This window comes from Narcine bancroftii, chromosome 4, assembly GCF_036971445.1.
Source record: "Narcine bancroftii isolate sNarBan1 chromosome 4, sNarBan1.hap1, whole genome shotgun sequence".
NCBI lineage: Eukaryota > Metazoa > Chordata > Chondrichthyes > Torpediniformes > Narcinidae > Narcine > Narcine bancroftii.
The window spans coordinates 126,697,099-126,716,111 of NC_091472.1; the positions used below are offsets into that span (position 1 = coordinate 126,697,099).

Sequence of the window (19,013 nt, forward strand, 5' to 3'; positions counted from 1 at the left end):
GATGAGGTGTTCTTTCTCTGGCCGGTAGAACTGAAGCTTACACTCGGCACAGATCTGGCAGCGTCAGGTCGTGGACCGGACATCCTCGACAGAGTACAGGAGGTTCAGTGTCTTAACAAAATGGTACAACCTCGTGACTCCGGGGTGGCACAGATTATCGTGCAGGGTCTGGAGATGGTCGAGATGCGTGCTGGCACACGTCCCTCGGGATAGGGCATCCAGGGGATCATTGAGCTTACCCAGCCAGTACAAGATATCATATGTGTAGGTGGACAATTCAATCTTCCACCTCAGAATCTTGTCATTCTTGATCTTACCCCGCTGTTTAACACTGAACATGAAGGCCACTACCCTCTGGTCAGTCAACAGGATAAACCTCTTACCGGCTAGGTAGTGTCCTCAGTGGCGCACCACCTCAGCGAAAGCTTGTGCCTCCTTCTCAATGGAGAAGTACAGGAGTTCGGGACCATAAAGGGTGCGGGAAAAATTGCTGCCTGCCTGCCTGGTTTAGTGTAGCGGCCAATGCAAAATCGGAGACATCGCTTACCACCTGAAAAGGGATGGATTCATCCACAGCATGCATCGTGGCCTTTGCGATGTCTCCTCAAATTTTGTTAAAAGCAGCTTGGGCTTCCGCCGATAATGGGAAGGTAGTTAATCGAATTAGGGGGTGGGCCTTATTGGTGTAGTTGGGCACCCATTGTGTGTAATAGGAAAACAAGCCCAGGCACCTCTTTAATGCCTTCAGGGTCTTTGGGACAGGGAGCTCCATGCGTTCAGGGTTGGGGCAATGACACCATGTGCCACATCGCATCCAAGAAGGGCCAGGCGCTCCGTGTTAAACACGCACTTGTCCTTGCTGTATGTCAAGTTGAGGGACTTGCCTGTACGCAAGAACTTTGCAAGATTTGCGTCGTGGTCCTGCTGGTTATGGCTGCAGATGGTAACATTGTTGAGGTAGGGGAATGTCGCTCTCAGCTTGTGCTCTTCCACCATCCGGTCCTGAAAGGCAGAAACACCGTTAGTAACACCAAAGGGTACCCGCAGGAAGTGGAAAAGTTTTCCGTCGACCTCGAATCCTGTGTAGATTCGATCGCTTGGACAGAGGGGAAGTTGATGGTAAGCCGACGAGGTCAGTGGTCGAAAAAAACTCAGTACTTTGCGACTTTATTGACCAAGTTGGCTATCCGGGGTAGCGGATATGCGTCCAACTGGGTGAAGCGGTTGATAGTCTAACTGTAATCAATTACTATCCTGGTCTTGCCTGTCCCTCTAACCACGAGGACCTGCGCCTTCCAGGGACTGATGTTAGGGGCTATGATCCCCTCCGCCAGGAGTCGCTGAACCTCAGCCCAGATGAATTGCATGTCCTCCGTACTATAGTACTCCGTACTATAGCTCCGCCTACTCTTGGTGGCGATTGGTTTGCAATTCGGGATGAGGTTTGCGAACAGTGACGGGGAGGGGTCACCTATAAGGTGGTGAGACCACAGGACAGTGCTGGAGACTGAGTGCTGAGACCACAGGATGGTTTTGTGGACTGGGCATCCGGTTGGGGATGGGCGTCCGAAAGCTGGGGGTCAGCGGTGGTTGGGGACCATTGTCGCACTCCTGAACTGGCTTTGAAAGTCAAGGCCCAGGAGGATCGGCGCGCAGAGGTGAGGCATAATCAACAATAGAAAGTCATTATAACATTCCACCCCCCCACCGTCAGCGACACTACACAATGCCCACAGATACTAGTCTGTTGATCTCTCGCTGTCATCAGTCTAACCGGGAGTGAAAGTCTCTGGACCACGTTGGGGTGCACGAAACTTTCCGTGCTGCCGTTATCAAAAAGACAGTTCATTTTATGCCCATTCATCTTGATCTGCATCATGGAGTTCGAGATTGGGTGAGGGCTGGCTTGGTTCAGCGTCACCAATGCTAGGACAGGCATTTCTTTGTCATTGGGGAGGCCTGCCCAAGATGGTGACCTCCACATTTGAACACACAGCATTCGATGGAGAAGAAAGCGGAAGTGGAGTTGTGGCAGTTGGAAGTGACACCATTGGAGCAGTAGGCTGAGATGCTGAGGTTGGGAACGGTGGCCGGTAAGATGGCGCTCCCCTCACCGCGCACGCGGTCAGCACCGGAAGCTTCTCTGGAACGCACGCTGCGGTCGGGACCTGCAGACCTTTTGGTAATGGTCCTTCTTCCCACAGCCTGAACACATATCCCTCCTCGCAGGGCAGAGGCGTCTCACATACCTGGACTGCCCGCAGATGTTGCATCTCGACAATGCAGACGGCGTTATTGCAGCCACGATCGGGTCGGTAACACCCAATGCTGAGTTCCAGGTCGACAACCCTCGTGGTGGAACATATGTAGATGGCCCGCTTCTACCCATAATCGACACCGAGTGGTGCTGGGCCGAGTCCAAATCCTGATCAAGTCGATAGCCCTTTTGAGTGGGAGCAGGTCCTCCTCGAGGACTCATTGTCAGATATAATCCGACCTCAACCCCGACACTTAGGCATCTTGATTCAGCTCTTTCTTGCACTGGGTCAGCGAAATCGTGGCCATGGGATCCCCCAGACAGTCTTTTCCCAGTGTGACCAGGGACCGGACGAACTCTTCAGTGGACTCACCAGGCTGTTGTTTTCCAGACGCCAGCAGGTAACGGGAGTAAACCATGTTCACTTTAGGCTTATACAGCGCCCACAGCTCAGCCATCACCTTGTTGTAGGTCGCACTGCCTTGGATGGTCAGTAAGGCCCTCTGGCCGACTCGTGCCTGAAGGATTTTTAACTTCTCATTGGAGTCGACCACCTCAGCAGCAGCGTTGAGGAAGTTGTTAAGGCAGTTCATACAATGTTCAAAGAGCACCGATGCGCACTTGGGAGTCTACTTCCAGCCGTTCTGGGCGCAGCAACTTATCCATTAACGGAGACCTCCAAAATCTAGTACAATAAATTGCTGAGTGTTATCTGTAGCCCCAATAATGACACATATAAAAGGCTGAAGGTAACAATAGGCTATATTGTACCAGACACTGATGGCTTGGGTCCAGACTAGGAAAATGAGTGGGAAGGAGAGGGGACTCTACCTTGGCCCAGGGTCACATGGGCAGGACCAGGGAGGAATCGAGGACAGGAAGACATCCAGAGGGCGGGCCAGTCAGTGCACATAATCATATTGTGATCAAAAAACTGAGCCTGATAATCCCTATAAAAATCCTTTAACACAGCGAGATAACGGAAAGCAAACTTAGAACCTTTCTTCCACAAAACAACTTTAGCTGGGTGTGGCTTGATGGCATGGGAAGAAGATGTAGAAAAACACTTCCCCCGGCAGAACTATTCAAAACCAATTTTACAACTTTTTTTAAAAAACTTGAAACTGTTAAAAATATTGCTGAAGACTTGTATTCTGCAGCTATGAGGAAGATTAAAGCACAAATGGTGAAAAAAAAATCGGAATTAAACAGCCAGGAACTGTGGAAGAAATACAGCCTGCTGTACAAATGGTGCCTCCGGCGTTGATTTCGGATCCACCCCGGCCCCAGTGATCATCCATGGGTAGGACACATACAGCACCGACGCTGACCTTGTGTACCGCTACGCAAGATGGCACTGGCGACCAACAGCGATCCTCCCCAGAACAAGAAGACGCATGTGCAAAACATTTGAACTAGCCCAAGCTGCGGGGGGACCCAACCTCCCCCAGCCTAGCAACTCTGGGCTGGTGGGGTGGGGGGAGTTCGCACCCACAGTTGGATGGCCCCGACCTCCGTGGTAATGGAGGGGGAGAAAGAAGAAGAAATTGCTGGAGGAGGCAGAAAGTTTGGTTGAGGGTAGGCCTGAAATGAGAAAGACTTTTAAGTTTGAATCGGATCCAGTATAACCTAACCCTGATATATCTAAACAAATGGAGAATGAAGATAATAGAATACTGCATGCATTTTTATTAGCCTGAGAGGAAGTTTAAATTGCACAAGTAGTGACAACATTTAAGGTAACGATATGCATTTGGTATTTGAGTATTTGTTGATGGTATCGTCAACAAATTACGTCCAAAGAAACTTTAATAAGTACATATTTGCTTATGGCACAGTTATAGGGAATTGAAATGAATGAATCTGCAAACCCAGATGAAATAGATTTTACATTGTTGCTGTAGAGAATAAATTTGCATAGATGAAATTGTACAGAATGTAAAATATAGTGCCTGTATTTGCATTTAAGAGGATTGATAAATGTGACTCAAGAGTTAAGAGGCATTATCTGGCACTAATAGCTGCTTTATATATAACAACCTGCTTTTGTGTAATGATTGAAATGTTATAAGTTGTTGAGACATTATTTAGATCTTCAAATGATAGGTTAAATTGGAAATGCACTGAGGGCAATGTATGCACTACATGTGAGCTTCTCCCAGCAATATTCCTCTGCATAAGAGTGATCCAACCTTTCCTTTGAATGTTTCATCATGGGCTATGGATTGTGTGCTGGATGAAGATGAGAGATGTCTGATGGGGATGTTGCACATCGAATGAAGGGTGATTAGGGGCTGAATGGTGTCCTGGGTTTAGGAATCAGTTTCACAATTAGAGTCACGAGGTTTGACAACACAGAAACAGGGCCTTTTGCACAACTTGTCCATGCCAACCATGTTGACTACCAAAGCTAGTCCCATTTCCCTGCACCCAATGTCCTTCTACAACACCTAATAGCCTGAATACATCTGAGATTTTCTGATCTCGAAAGCTAAGCAGGCTCAGGACTGGTCTGTACTTGGAGGGGAGACCACCTAGGAGCACCAGGTGCTGTAGGTTCCTATGAAAAAGTGGTGACTCTCTGTCTTCCTTGTGGAAGAAAAAGTTAAAGAATTTCATGTATGTTACATTCTAAATGTAGCATTATGTGACAGTAATGGAACGGCTGCACTATCAATAACTCCAAAGATTAGAAGTTACTTGACTGATGTGCCTTCAGTTTGTGGGAATAAAAGCTTGTCTCATGTTGCTGACCTGAGACCTGAGCTTGTTCTAGGGGAGGGGTATGGCTACCTTTATTAGGGGGTAAATGAGGGGGAGGAGCCACAGGTACAATCAGCAAGGAGTGGGCCAGACATATACATACAAACAGTATTAACAGTGGTTCCACCATATTCACCCCCACTTTTTTTTAAAAAGTCCAGCAAGGTGAAGTGGATTCATGTCCATCACAGGTTCAGTCTGTCCAGTGGTCTTGTCTGCCATTGTGACCATTGTAGCACCAGCTGTGGCTCAGCTGTTGACTCTTGGATGGTCTGGTTGTTGTCGGTGGGTGGGATGTCTGCCGACGTGGTATGTGGTGGATGATCATGGGGGTGGATGTGCTGGTTGGTCAGCCATGCATGTGCCAGGTCCTGGACGGACACTGTGTCCTTGCACCCATCTGGTGGTTGGCATTGAGGAGGTGGATCCTCTCAACCACTGGTTCGGAATTAAGGCTTCTCACATGCTTCTGGTGCAGGAATGGCCCTGAGGACATCAACCAGAATGGCAGCGTGGTCCCTAATGTGGATAACATTTGGGAAAGAAAATAACATTTCATATGGGGTGGCATTGATGGAGGTGCCCAGAAGGGATCTGATTTCGTGGTGTGTGGAGCACTTCGGGGAGATCCTCTTGCCAATGGAAGACAGGCAGGCCTTTTGACCTCAGGGCTGGGAGGATGACTTTCCAGATGGTTCGTTTTCTCTTTCCATCTGGCTATTTCTTCGGGGGTTGTAGCTGGTGGTCCTGCTTGTGGCAGTACCTCTGGCCATCAGATATTGGTGCAGTTCAACACTCATGAAGGGGGACTCCCAGTCGCTATGAATATAGCAGGGATATGTGAACAGGGTGAAGAGGTTGCGCAAGGCTTTAATGACATTGGCAGCGGTCATGTCCGGGCAGGGAATAGCAAATGGAAATCAATGATGTTGAGGAAGTACACATTGCAGTTCCAAAAGGGCAGGGGCCCCTTGAAATCCATGCTCAGGAGCTCAAAGGGGCGGGTGGCTTTAATCAGGTGCAACCTAACTGGCTGGTAGAAGTGTGATTTCAACTCCGCACGGACCTGGCAGTTTCTGATCATGGTCCTGATGTCCTCAACTGAATAGGGGAAGTTGTGGGTTTTGACAAAATGAAAGAACCTGTTGACTCTGGGGTGGCAGAGGTCGTTGTGGAGGGATTGTAAATGGTCTATCTGCTGTGGCGCAGTTCCTCAGGACAGGGCAGCCGAAGGCTCGTTGAGCTTTGAGGGCCGATACAAGATATCATAGTTGTAGGTGGAGAGTTCAGTTCTCCACCTCAGAATCTTGTCTTTCTTGATTTTTACCTCACTGCTTGTTATTGAACATGATGACAGCTGCACATTGGTCAGTCAGCAGGGTAAATTGTTTGCCGGTAAGATAATGCCTCCAGTTCCGTTCCACCTCAACGATGGCCTGGGTCACTTCCTCGACGGAGGAGTGCTGGATCTCGGGGCCTTGGAGGGTGTGCGGGGGAAATGCTACGAGTCTACCCGCCTGGTTAAGTGTGGCGGCCAGGGCAAAGTCGGACGCATTGTTCTCCATCTGGAATGGGTGGAATCATCTACAGCATGCATTGCAGCCTTGGCAGTATCACCTTTGATGTGGCTGAAGGCCTTACAGCCCTCTGCCAACAGGGGAAAGGAGGTGGCTTTTACGAGGGGCAAGACTTATCTGGATAGTTGGGGCCCCACTTGGCATAATAGGAGAAAAATCCCAGGCACATTTTCAGGGCCTTGAGGCTGTGGGGAAGTCGGGATCGGAGCTAATAACTCCATTCTCCACGACACAGCTGAGTTTAGCCAGGCGTGATGTGCAGAATACATATTTATCTTTGTTGTAGGTGAAGTTAGGCTTTTGGTTATCTGGAGATTAGTATCATGGTCCTGCAGATCGTGGCCACAGATAGTGACATTGTCGAGGTAGGGGAATGTGGCCAGCAGCCCATGCTAGTCCACCATTCGGTCCATCTCCCTCTGGAAGACAGACTCCATTGGTGACCCCAAAGGGGACCCTCAGAAAGTGGCAGAGGTGGCTATCCGCTTTGAATGCAGTGGACTGGTGGTCCTCTGGGCAGACTGGGAGCTGATGGTATGCCAACTATAAGTCAATGGTGGAAAGTACCCAATATTGGGCGATTTGGTTTTGAGGAGGGGGGGTACTTGTCCAGTTAATGGTCTGACTGTAGTCGATAACCGTTTGGTGTCTTTCCCCACTCTTAACCACCACTACCTGAGCTCTCCAGGGGCTGTACTGGGTTCACTGATTCCCCTCAGTCAGGAGCCATCTCACCTCTGATTTGATAAAGGCCTTGTCCCCAGCACTGTATCACCTGTTCTTGTTGGCGACAGGTTTACAGTTGGGGGTGAGGTTGGTGAACGGGGATGGGGGTGAAATCTGGAGGGTGGAGAACCCGCAGGTTGTGTCCAGTGAGCGGTTTGCTGGTTGGACTCGTTCAGACAGGAGTTTAGAAACTGTTGGTTGCAGACTGTGAGGGGAGGATGGGGCCTGTCATATTTCATGGTGATGCTCTTGAGCTGGCACTGAAAATCCAACCCCAATAGTATGGGCATGCAGAGCTGTGGCATCACAAGCATTTTAAAATTTTTGTACTCTGCCCTGGGCATGATCAGTGTCACTTCATAGCTGCTGTGGATCTCTGCCGAATGGGACTTAGAGGCCATGGAGACCCTGTAATTCATTGGTCTTGCCACGAGGGAGTAACACTGCATCATATCAGGGTGATGAAGCTCTCCATGCTCCTGCTTTTGAACAGGCAGCTTGTCTTGCACCCATTTACCTCTATGCCCATCATTGACCTGGCAAGCTGATGAGGGCTGCTTTGGTCAAGCATGATTGAAACCAGAATAATATCACTGTCTGATCCACTGTACTGGCTTGTGGTCTGGTAAGGTGGCAGCCCCCATGGCACGCATGCAGTGCTGTTGTTTGTCAGAAGTGACGTCATCCAAGATGGTGGCAGCTTCCACTGCCCGCATGCAGCACTGCGCGGATTAAATATTGCTTGCATCTGCATACCTTTGTGTAATGTTCCTTCTTCCCACAGCAGGAACAGACCATGTCCTTTGCCGTGCAGTGCTTCCTGGGGTGCTTTTGCTGGCCGCAAAAGTAGCACTTTGAGTGCTCGCCGGCAGCGGCGGCTGTAGTCGTTGGGACGTGGGGTGATCCTACATCCCAAGATGGCGGTGCCCACGTTATCTGTTGAGAAACTGCGGGGGGAGGAGGTGGGGGCTACTTCCAGTGTTTTAGCTAGTTGGATGGCTTTCTGCAGTTTCAGCTCACCCTGTTCTAGCAGTCACTGGCGAGTGTAAACCAATCTGACTTTGCAGCTGCAGACCCGTCTGAGGCCTTGCAGGACCTGAAGGTAATCATCAATCGATTCTCCAGGTTTGCTGCTTACACATGGCTTGGATGTGTCTGCCGTAGACTTCATTCACCTGGGCCAAATACTGGCCTTTCAGAATGTCTATTGCTTCGGTAAATGTCTGGCGATCTCTGACCATCAGGTAAACACTGTGCCCGACCCGTGAGAGCAGTAAGTGCCACTTGATTGCGTCAGATTGGATGATCACGGTGGAGGCCTGCAGAAACACGTTGAAGCAGTGTAGCCAGAGTTCGAACTTGTCAGATGCTTCCAGAGATCATGGGTCGATTTCCAGTCTCTCTGGTCTCAGCAACTTGTCCATTGCAAAAGATTTATGGAAATAAAATTGAGGTGCTGTTAATAACTCCAAAGATATGAAGTCACCTGACTGATAGCTGTTTATTACCACATGCAGAAGGCACGTCTCATGTTGCTTGGTCTGCGGGAGGGGTTATGGCGTTGCTGCCTTTACTAAGGGAATCAAGGGGGAAGGAGCCACAGATACAAGGAGCAGGCCAACCATACACATACAAACTGTATTAACTGTATTAACCTTTCCTATCTACATCCCTATCTAAATGTCTTTTGAATGTTAAAATTGTACCTGCCTCTATCATTTCCTCTACCAGCTCATATTATGGAATCAGATAAGAAAGAAAGTTAATGAGTGAAACCAGATAAGGCAGGGATGATGGACAAGTGGGAATAGCACAGTAAGGGGATCCACTGGGTGAAGTGTATGAGTGATGGCCATATTGGAACCAGGTGAGGGAAAGGGGATGAGGTGGGGCTGGAAAGGAGGAGATGATAGAGAACGAGAGAGAAAGGCACAGAAGAGGTGCAGGTTACTTGGAATTAGTGTATTCATTGTTTATGCCATTTGGTTGAAGACTACCCAAGGGGAATATGAAGTTCCTTGAGTTAGCATTTGGCCTCAATCTGGCAGTGGAGGAAGCTGAGAACAGACTGATCAGGGTGGGCATAGGGAGAAGAATTAAACTAGGAGCTGTGATTAACCATTCTGATTGATGGAGAGTGTTTCTTTATCTGTAAACTTACTTCCAGAAATGAGTGGGCAGCTTGCCGTTCATTCTTTCACAGATATAGACATCACTGGCAACTTCCACCATTTATTGTCCATCCTAAAATGCCCCTAGTCTGAGGATCTGCTTAAGATTGCAACCACATTGGTAGACTGGGTCATATAGGGTTTTCCCTCAGTCCAGTAGTAATGAGAATAGTTTTTTCATTTCATATTTATTAACAGGTAGACATTGAATAGTCCAGATCTCTTGAAGTTTCAGTGCAAAGGTACTCGAGATGTTGGACAAAACTACACGAGTGATTTGCACAGGTGCATAGTTCAAATGGGAAGGCCCTGAGTGAGAGACAGTCATGCTTAGCGAGATTGCCTCCTTCCCCACCCTCCTTGCCTGCAGGGCAGCCCTCTTGGAGGGAGTATCCCTCCGGCCACATTAGGTTCTGCATCTTCCTATGCTCACTGGAGATCTAATGGGCTCTCTGTTCTTTCTCAGGCACCGAGGGTAATGCTGGGCCCGCAGGCCAGGGTCCTCCCAGCCACACTTCTTCAGGACGCCGACCACCAGAACCACGAATGGTGGCAGGCAGTGACTATAGAGAAGGTGAGAGTCAGGATGGATATAGTGGTGATGTGGAGGGCGACAGCAGCAGGAGCCCAGCAGGTCAGTTCCTCTTTCTTTTTTAATATATTCCTTTTTTTTTGGATCTGCATGTTAGTGACAACACCCATTCCTTATTGCTCATCCCAACTTTGGACCAAACATGGACTAAAAAGCTAAATTTCAGAAGTGAGGTGAGAATGACTGCCCTTAATGCCAAAACAACACTGGGCTGAATATCAGGATGCTCTGGTAAAACTGGTCAACAGGCATCACAAGGACAACAACACTGTCAGCTGGAGTGATATCTCACATGAATGAAGTTGCTTTAATTATTGGAGGTCAACCATTCGAGCTCAAAATATTGTTGCAGGAGTGTCTCAGCCCCAACCATCTTCTACTTTTCCTTAATGACCTTTCTTCCATCTGAAGTTCAATTCTATTAACAATTCATCACCCAACAAATCCTAGCCAAAGAAGCAGCCCATGCCAACGTATGACAAGACCATGGGCAAATGTGACAAATAACATTCACATCACTAAAGGGGAAAGCACTGACTATTTCCAGTAAGAGAGTCAAACCACCTATGCTTGATAATCAGTAACATTACCATGGCTAAATACCACATTATCAATATTCTGGGCTCACCATTGACCAGAAACTCAACTGACCAATTGAATAATACTGTGGATATGAGAGCAGGTCAGAGGCTGGATTCCCTGCAATGAGTGAACTGTCTCCCGATAACCCTTCAACTGACAGGAGAGGCAGGCTTTCTGAAATTGTGTTATGAGCCCAGAGGACTCTAAAATCTAGCAGCAATAGAAATTCACCAAGACAATGGTTACTTAAACAAAAATGTTTATCATTTCCTTCAAACATAATAATAAGATCACTATTTAATTTATTAGTATCAACAACCCCCTTCTAATTCTAGGTGCATTTGCAGGTATTGTTTACGTGTTCAAGAAAGTTCTTTGTTTCACTGTCCAAGTTCACTGCTATCAGGCAATTTTCCACACTGTGCACAGAATTTAACATTTATGATCTTCACCAGACTCTGACGCTTTAACTTAAATTGTTACCGCTCAGAGAGATAGTCATTGGACACACACGAACTAATCTCATTCAGTCAGCCATTTCAGTATCTTCCCAGAGAAACCTGCCCCCTCGTGGGTTTTTCCCAAAAGATAACCTCTTCTTTCAGGTGACCACATGGAGTTCATCTTTTTCCCCTATTTTAGGAGAAACACAACGACCAGCCACAAATCATTTTGTAATTGACCTCAAGGGTTTAGAATAGGCTGAATTTGGAACTCAAAACCCGTCTTCAAATAGAGACTTTACCAAGTCTCCCAATTTTGCAGACTTCACCGCAAACTGGCTACAGTAAAGTCTTTCTCTTTTTCTCTCTCTCTCTCTCTCCCTCTCTCACACACACTAAACCACATGACCCCTCTTAGAGCAGCAGACTTCAACCACAAATATGGATTGCTGGCACCAGTTTAGCAAGAAAAGATTTATCAGTGTCTGAGCCTGGACATGTTGTCTTTAAAGCAGTGGTTCTCAGCCTTTTTCTTTCCACTCATACACCAGTCTAAGTAATCCCTATGCCATCGGTGCCCTTTGGGATTGCTTAAGGTGATATGTGAGTGGGAAGGGAAGGTTGAGAATCACTGCTCTCGACCCAATTGTTACTGAAATATTTTGCTTGTCATTGCCACATTTTCTTTGAAGTTATGAAGCCGTGCACTTAACAAGTCAATTAGGTACAATTAAAACAGTTGTTTTCAAACTTTTTCTTTCCACCCACATACCAGTTCAAGCAATCCCTTACTAATCACAGAGCACAGGGAATACTTAAAGTGATATGTGAGTGGAAAGAAAAAGGTTGAGAACCACTGCTTTAAAGACAATAGTCCATTTCAATTCTACAATGTTAATCCAATTACACCTACTTGTGAAGTCTTCACAGGTACTCTTCATGGTTTCTGTAAAGTCAATGGCAGACATGGAGTCCACTCTTAGGCATAACTCTTGCATTTTAAATGAGATATATTTTGTAAAAAGTTAATGTCTCTTGTGGAATGTAAACTGAGATATCTAATTGTGAAGTGTGACCTAAACTAAACCCCCACAATCTATACCTTTTTAAGAAATATTTTACCAACATTTTATTAGCACATTTATTAACACTCTCCCCTACAAAGAAATTTTAACTCTTGAGTTAAAATTCTTTTATAAATAAACTAATTTCTAAATTTACAATCACTACATAACAATATATAATATATAACATGTTACAAAAGTGAATTCCAATCATGAGTTTTTCTTTTACATGATCATTTTACTATTTAGATAAGAAATCTGCTATCACATTATCTTTGATATGATTAATTTGCAAGATCAAACTCAAGTTAAATAATCTTCTATTTTTATTCTTCATTTTATTCAAAAACACCAGAGGATTGTGGTCAGTAAATATCACAGCTGGTTCATGAGTGGTACCCAGATACATATCAAAATTCTGTAGAGCGAGCATTAGAGACAACGGTTCCTTCTCAATAGTGGAATAGTTCCTTTGATGAACATTGAATTTTTTTTAAACTGAGGCAACTAGGTCAATTCCATCATCATGTTTTTGTAACAAACTGCACCTGCTGCCGCCTCACTGGTAGCCACTGCTTGTCAAAATCAGGAGATTTAAAACTGGGTAATGGCATAGCATCTCCTTTAAATTTTCCAAAGCTGTCTGACAAACTTTAGTCCACACAAATTTCTCACTTTCTTCAAAAGATTGGTTAAAGGAAGAGCAACCTCAGCAAAATTTCCTATAATATCTTGCCATTCCTAAAAACCTTTTCACTGTTTTCTTGTCATTGAGAATAGGAAAGTTTGCTCTGGATAATCTTACAAACAATTTTTCCAATTCCATCACATGTTCTTCCCATCTGTAATTTTTTGTGACCCAAGTCATCAATATAAACATCTGTATGTTTTAAACCTAGGATTACCAAATTTATCATCCTTTGGAATGTTGCAAGGGCATTTTTTATAACCATATAACCACTTACAGCACAGGCCAGTTCGGCCCTACTAGTCCATGCCGTAACAAATCCCCACCCTCCTAGTCCCACTGACCAGCACCCGGACCATACCCCTCCAGTCCTCTCCTATCCATGTAACTATCTAGTCTTTCCTTAAATGTAACCAATGATCCCGCCTCGACCACGTCTGTCGGAAGCTCATTCCACATCCCTACCACCCTTTGCGTAAAGAAATTTCCCCTCATGTTCCCCTTATAATTTTCCCCCTTCAATCTTAAACCATGCCCTCTAGCTTGAATCTCCCCCACTCTTAATTGAAAAAGCCTATCCACGTTTACTCTGTCTGTCCCTTTTAAAATCTTAAACACCTCTATCAAGTCCCCTCTCAATCTTCTACGCTCCAGAGAAAAAAGCCCCAGTCTGCACAACCTTTCCCTGTAACTCAAACCTTGAAATCCTGTCAACATTTTCGTGAACCTTCTCTGCACTCTCTCTATTTTGTTTATATCTTTCCTATAATTTGGTGATCAAAACTGTACACAGTACTCCAAATTTGGCCTCACCAATGCCAAAAGGTAACTGTTAATGGCACACACCAGCAATCCTTCAACAAATCCACCTTAGTAAGAAATTTAGCTTTGCCAATTTTATCAATACAGTCATCAATTCTAGGAATAGGATAAGTATCTGTTTTTGATACTGCATTAACCTTCCTGTAATCTGTACAGAACTTAATAGTTCCATCTGGTTTATGTACCCAATCTGAGTTCGATGGTGCAATAATATAATTTTTCAACATGTGTTCCTCCTCCTGATCCATGATTTTACTTCTCTGAATGTTTATTCGATAAGGGTATTGTTTTTTGGGACTCTGTTCTCCCACATCCACATCATGAGATATCATTAACATCCTTTTAAGCACATCAGCAAACAAATTTGCATATTTCAAAAGCATCTTCTTCAGATCTAGTCATTTATGATGGCCTAACTTTTCCTTCAAATTTTCCAAATCTGTTGAGTTAGACAGGTGTACAGGAACTATGATTTCTTTAACGTTATCCTCACAAGCTTCTGTTTCCATAATCTTATGATCCACAACTTTCTCAATCCTGTAAACAACTAACACCTCTGATATTGATATGACAAACTTGAGTTTTATTCCAACGATCTGGAGCGTTTATCACATAGTTAACATCTTCAGTTTTGATTTTACTTCATATGGTCCAGAAAATTTCGCTCTAAGAGGATTGTCATGTGTTGGGAACAAAATTAACACTTTATTTCCTGGTTTAAAATTCGTCACTTGAGTCTTCCTGTCAAATAATCGTTTCATTTTACCCTGAGCCATTTTTAAAATTCTCTTGTACCTAAGTCCACACTTCTTGTAACCGATCTTTAAATTTAAGAAACATAATCCAGCAATTTCAATTGTACATCCTTATTAACCTACTGTTATTTTAACAGCATTAAAGATCCTCTAATCTGATATCCAAACATACTTCCAAAAGGAATGAAACCTAATGAATCCTGCATAGACACTCTTGCTGTAAATCCTTTCCATTCTCCAGACATTAAATCCTCATCATATTTTTTAGAATGAAATCTTTCCAAAGCTCCCTGAGTTTCAGAATGGTACACAGATGAAATGAGCTGTTTAATTCCTAGCTCACAAATCAACTGCTGAAACAATCCTGACATGAAATTACTGCCTTGATTGCTCTAGATCTCTTTAGGTAACCCAAAAACTGTGAAATTTTATCCAAAGCCTTTACCACTGTTTTTGCTTTGATATTCCTCAATGGTACAGCTTCTGGAAATCGAGACACCTTGCACATAATTGTTAACAAGTACTGATTCCCAGTTTTTTGTTTTGGCAGGGGACCCACACAATCCACAATAACCCTAGTAAAAGTTCCCCAACAACAGGAAGAGGTTGCAAAAGAGCTACCGGAGGACCCTGATTAGGTTTCCCCACAATCTGATATATGTGACATGTCCAGAACAATTTATTACATCCTTCCTCAAACCAGGCCAGAAAAATTGTTTCAAATTTTTATTCATGGTTTTCTTTACACCTAGATGACCTCCCAAAAATGTGCTTTGGGCCAAATTTTAAATTTCTTAATTTGCAGGGACATCATGAGGTCTCAGTTTTCTCATTAACAATTCACACTTCCAATAATTTCCACAGGGTATTTCCTTAATCTCCTCATTCACAGCTTTCTCTCTCAAGTCTTTTGCTGCTTAATTAACTCTTTACTTGACAAAGATAAATCTTGACCCTCAAATTTAACCTGCTCCTTTTGGACTATTTCAGAAATACTGGGCAAGTCTCTATCAAGTGGATATTCCTCTGGTCTCATCATTTTCTTAGACTAAGACCTTGTTACAGCATATGCAGGATATATCTCACAATCTTCGTCAATCTCATCCTTACTAGGCTTATTTGTTCATCTCAACTTTATCCTCTGCCAAGTCATTCCCTAATAAGAATGAGACTCCTCGCATGGGTAACTCCTACTAAAACTGGTCCTTAAACTAATTCTGAATTCAACACTATTTTGTGCAGAGATATGGACTCTACCTCACCTCCAACACCTCTAATCAAAGTTGTCGTCCTGTGTCCATCTTTTGATCAGACTTTCTCTATCAGTGACTGGGCAGCCCCAGCATCTCTGAGAATTTTAAATGGCACTTGGGAAGCTCCTTCTTTTCCTGAAATCAAGCCCTCTGACACAAAAGGTTTGAAAATATTTCTCACATCCTTACCAGGTATGAAACCTCTGTTCTTATTAAATTCAACTGTCTGAATACAAGCATCTGGTAATATCTCCTTTTCTCTTCCCTTTTTCAACACTAAATAATTTGCAAGAACATGACCAAGTTTCTTTCAATAATGACAAACAAATCCTGAAATTCTGTCCTTTCCTACTTTACCTTCATCTTTTCTCTTAACATTCTTCCCAGACTTAATTTCAGGCTTACTAGTCTGTTTCACATTAACCTTCTGAAAAGGCTCACTATTCTGAAATTTGTTTTTGTGTGTCAAGGCATATTCATCTGCCAACGTCCTCACATCCTTCTCAACCAGGTATAATTTGATCATATTGGGAGCACATCTTTTAATTTTCTCAATTGATATCAATTCTCTTAGTCTGATATCATTATTTATTCCTTTTGAGGTACACCAACGGTCAAACCATACAGATTTTTCAAGTGAAAAAATCCATATAAGATTGGTTCCATGCTTTCCCCAAATTCCTACATTTTTGTCTAAATGCTTCTGGAACCAACTCATAAGCTTGTTTAACAGTCTCATAATTTGCACTTACTCTGCAGTCAAACTAAAGTATGCTTTACCTTTACTACACTTTGGAGCATGTTCTTTCGGCCAATGTGAGCTCTGAGCAACCTTTTAAAAAAGCTGAAAATATGTATCTATATCTCTCTCAACAAAAGGAGGAACTAGATTAACTTCTCTTTTTTCTTTTTCAATCTTTTTATTATTATTATAATTTATAAACACATACAGTTCAAAGAGATATAAAAAAATATGATTAACTTCTCTAGCCATAAAATTCTCTCCAGGATTTAGGAGCTTTAGTTCTCTCCATCTCAACCCTACACTTCTCTAATTCAAAGTGCCTCTTTCATTCAGCTTCCTCGAACTCATGATTATGCTTTTCTCTCTCTTCCTCTGGCTCCAATTTTTTCAATTGACAGATTTATCCTCAGGAAAATTGTCGAAGTCTTTCTCCAAATGTTCCCTCATTTATATAATATTTCACTATAATCATCTGTATTTCTATTTTCATCACAAAACCCTTGACTTCAGCCAGCTTTAATGCCCTAGCAATGACCATCAGTTCCTGTTTTCTTTTTCTCTGCAGCTCCGCAGGTGATGGTTGTACCAAAAATTCATAATATCCATTGCTACTGTTTTTTCACACACACTCTAGCTTTGAAAAACAATTTACTAATGAATCACAAAAACTCCAAAAGTTTAAGATCCCAAAACTCCAAATGTTTTAGTTCGCAAACTCTAAATGTTTCAAATGGCAAAGGGCGAACCCAGAGGACTCCAAAAACTAGCAGCAATAGAAATTCACCAAGACAATGATGACTTAAACAAAAATGTTTATGATTTTCTTCAAATATAATGAGATCAATATTTAACATTTCTATTAATATAACCTAATCCCCTTCTAATTCTAAGCGCACGTATTTAGTCAAGTTCTTTGTTTCATTGTCCAATCATTCACTTTTCACTGGTATCAGGCAATTTTCCACACTGTGAACAGAATTTAACATTTATGATCTTCACCAGGCTCTGGTGCTTTAACTTAAATTGTTACCGCAAGGGCAAGGGAAGGTCTTTGTTGGTTACAGAGAGAAATATTAATTGTTTGTTGGACACACACAATCTGATCTCCTTCAATCAGCCACTTCATTGTCTTGCCAAAGGAACTTGCCCCCTCGTGGGTTTTTCCAAAAGATAACCTCTTCTTCCTGGTTATCACAAGAAGTTCTTCTTTTTCCCTTCTTTCAGGAGAAACACAATGACCAGCAAGGATTCAGAATAAGCTGAACTCTGAACTTAAAACCACCTTCAAATGTAGTCTTTACCAAGTCTCCCAATTTTGCAACCTTCGTCACAAACCGACTCTCTCTCTCTCTCTCTCTCTCTCTCTCTCTCTCTCTCTCCCCCCTCTCTCCCTCTCTCTCTCGGGCCTTTCAAGCTGCTGTGTAAAATGGGGTTAACTGCGCAATTTGCTCAGTTAGAGCCCCACTCACGTGGCAGCTTGAAAGGGTCCGACCCAGTCAGCATGGTCCAAATCTAACTGGGGTCCCTAATTGTACACTGGCATCACAGGGAAACGCCTGGCTGAAGTGCCTGACGCGATCAAGGGGAGAGAGGGGTTGTTGCTGCAGGGCCCAGAGTGGGGATTGGGGACAGAAGAGAGGGGGTCCACAATTGGGGTAAAGCAGGCTTGATGCTTTTTAAGACAGTGGAAGATGAATTCATGGTCAGCATGCATGTGAAAGGTTGACTGGAGTAAGCGAGATTAGTCAGATCATCCATGGTTTTAAAATTAACAAGCTGGGCTCGAGGGCCTGAAGAACCAGAACTTCTCTTGTTCCTAATTTGTATGTTTATAATGTACATACAGAAAGAAAGCAGACAATTTATTGTGCCCATGACAGTAAAAAAATAAAGGTACAGTATTTAGTTACTCTCAATTGGAAACTCTTCGATTATTGCCTTACAAACTCCTCATGTACTTCTCTGGGTACTTTTATAAGGATTTCTGCAACTCAACATTCAGGGAGCAAGTTCCACAACAATTGTTGGTTTCCTTCCAACTCTCCCACAAATTAACTTAAATCTGCATCCTTCAGCTCTACGACGTTGAATTCTCCCTCAAATATTTACGCTGGTGTTGGGCGCTATCTGTAGCCCCCAACAATGACTCAGACAAAAGACTGAGGGGAACGATAGGCTTTATTGTACCAGAGTCTGCTGGCCCGAGACAAAGCTAGGAGAATGAGCAGGAAGGAGAGGGGTCTCTACCTTTATGGCCCGGGGTCACATGGGCAGGACTAAGGGAGGAGCCAAGGCAGGAAGACACCCAGAGGGCAGGCCAGCTAGTTCACATAATCATATCACTACACCTGGCCTTAAAAAAAAACTTTCACAGTCCATTCTATACTTTCACCAGTATCCACCTGAATGATACCATCTTCTCAAGGATGTCTCCTGGTAATCTTAAATTTACTTATGCATTGTGACATGAAGAGACCATCAGTCCCATAGCTCCCAACAGATCAATCCCATCAGTTCCACTCCCCCCTTCCTTGTTTCCCTCTAACTGCACATTATTATCTCTCAACTCTTCTGA

General features: G+C 44.0%; 1 protein-coding gene across 1 annotated transcript in view; it reads left to right on the plus strand.

The window, feature by feature from the left end:
- The window catches only part of LOC138759952 (rabphilin-3A-like), a 156,356-nt gene that overhangs the window by 95,056 nt on the left and 42,287 nt on the right, over positions 1-19,013 (plus strand). The window contains exon 7 of the mRNA XM_069930426.1: positions 9,961-10,128. Within this exon, the coding sequence (XP_069786527.1) occupies positions 9,961-10,128 (168 nt within the window). The remainder of the gene's footprint in view (positions 1-9,960; positions 10,129-19,013) is intronic.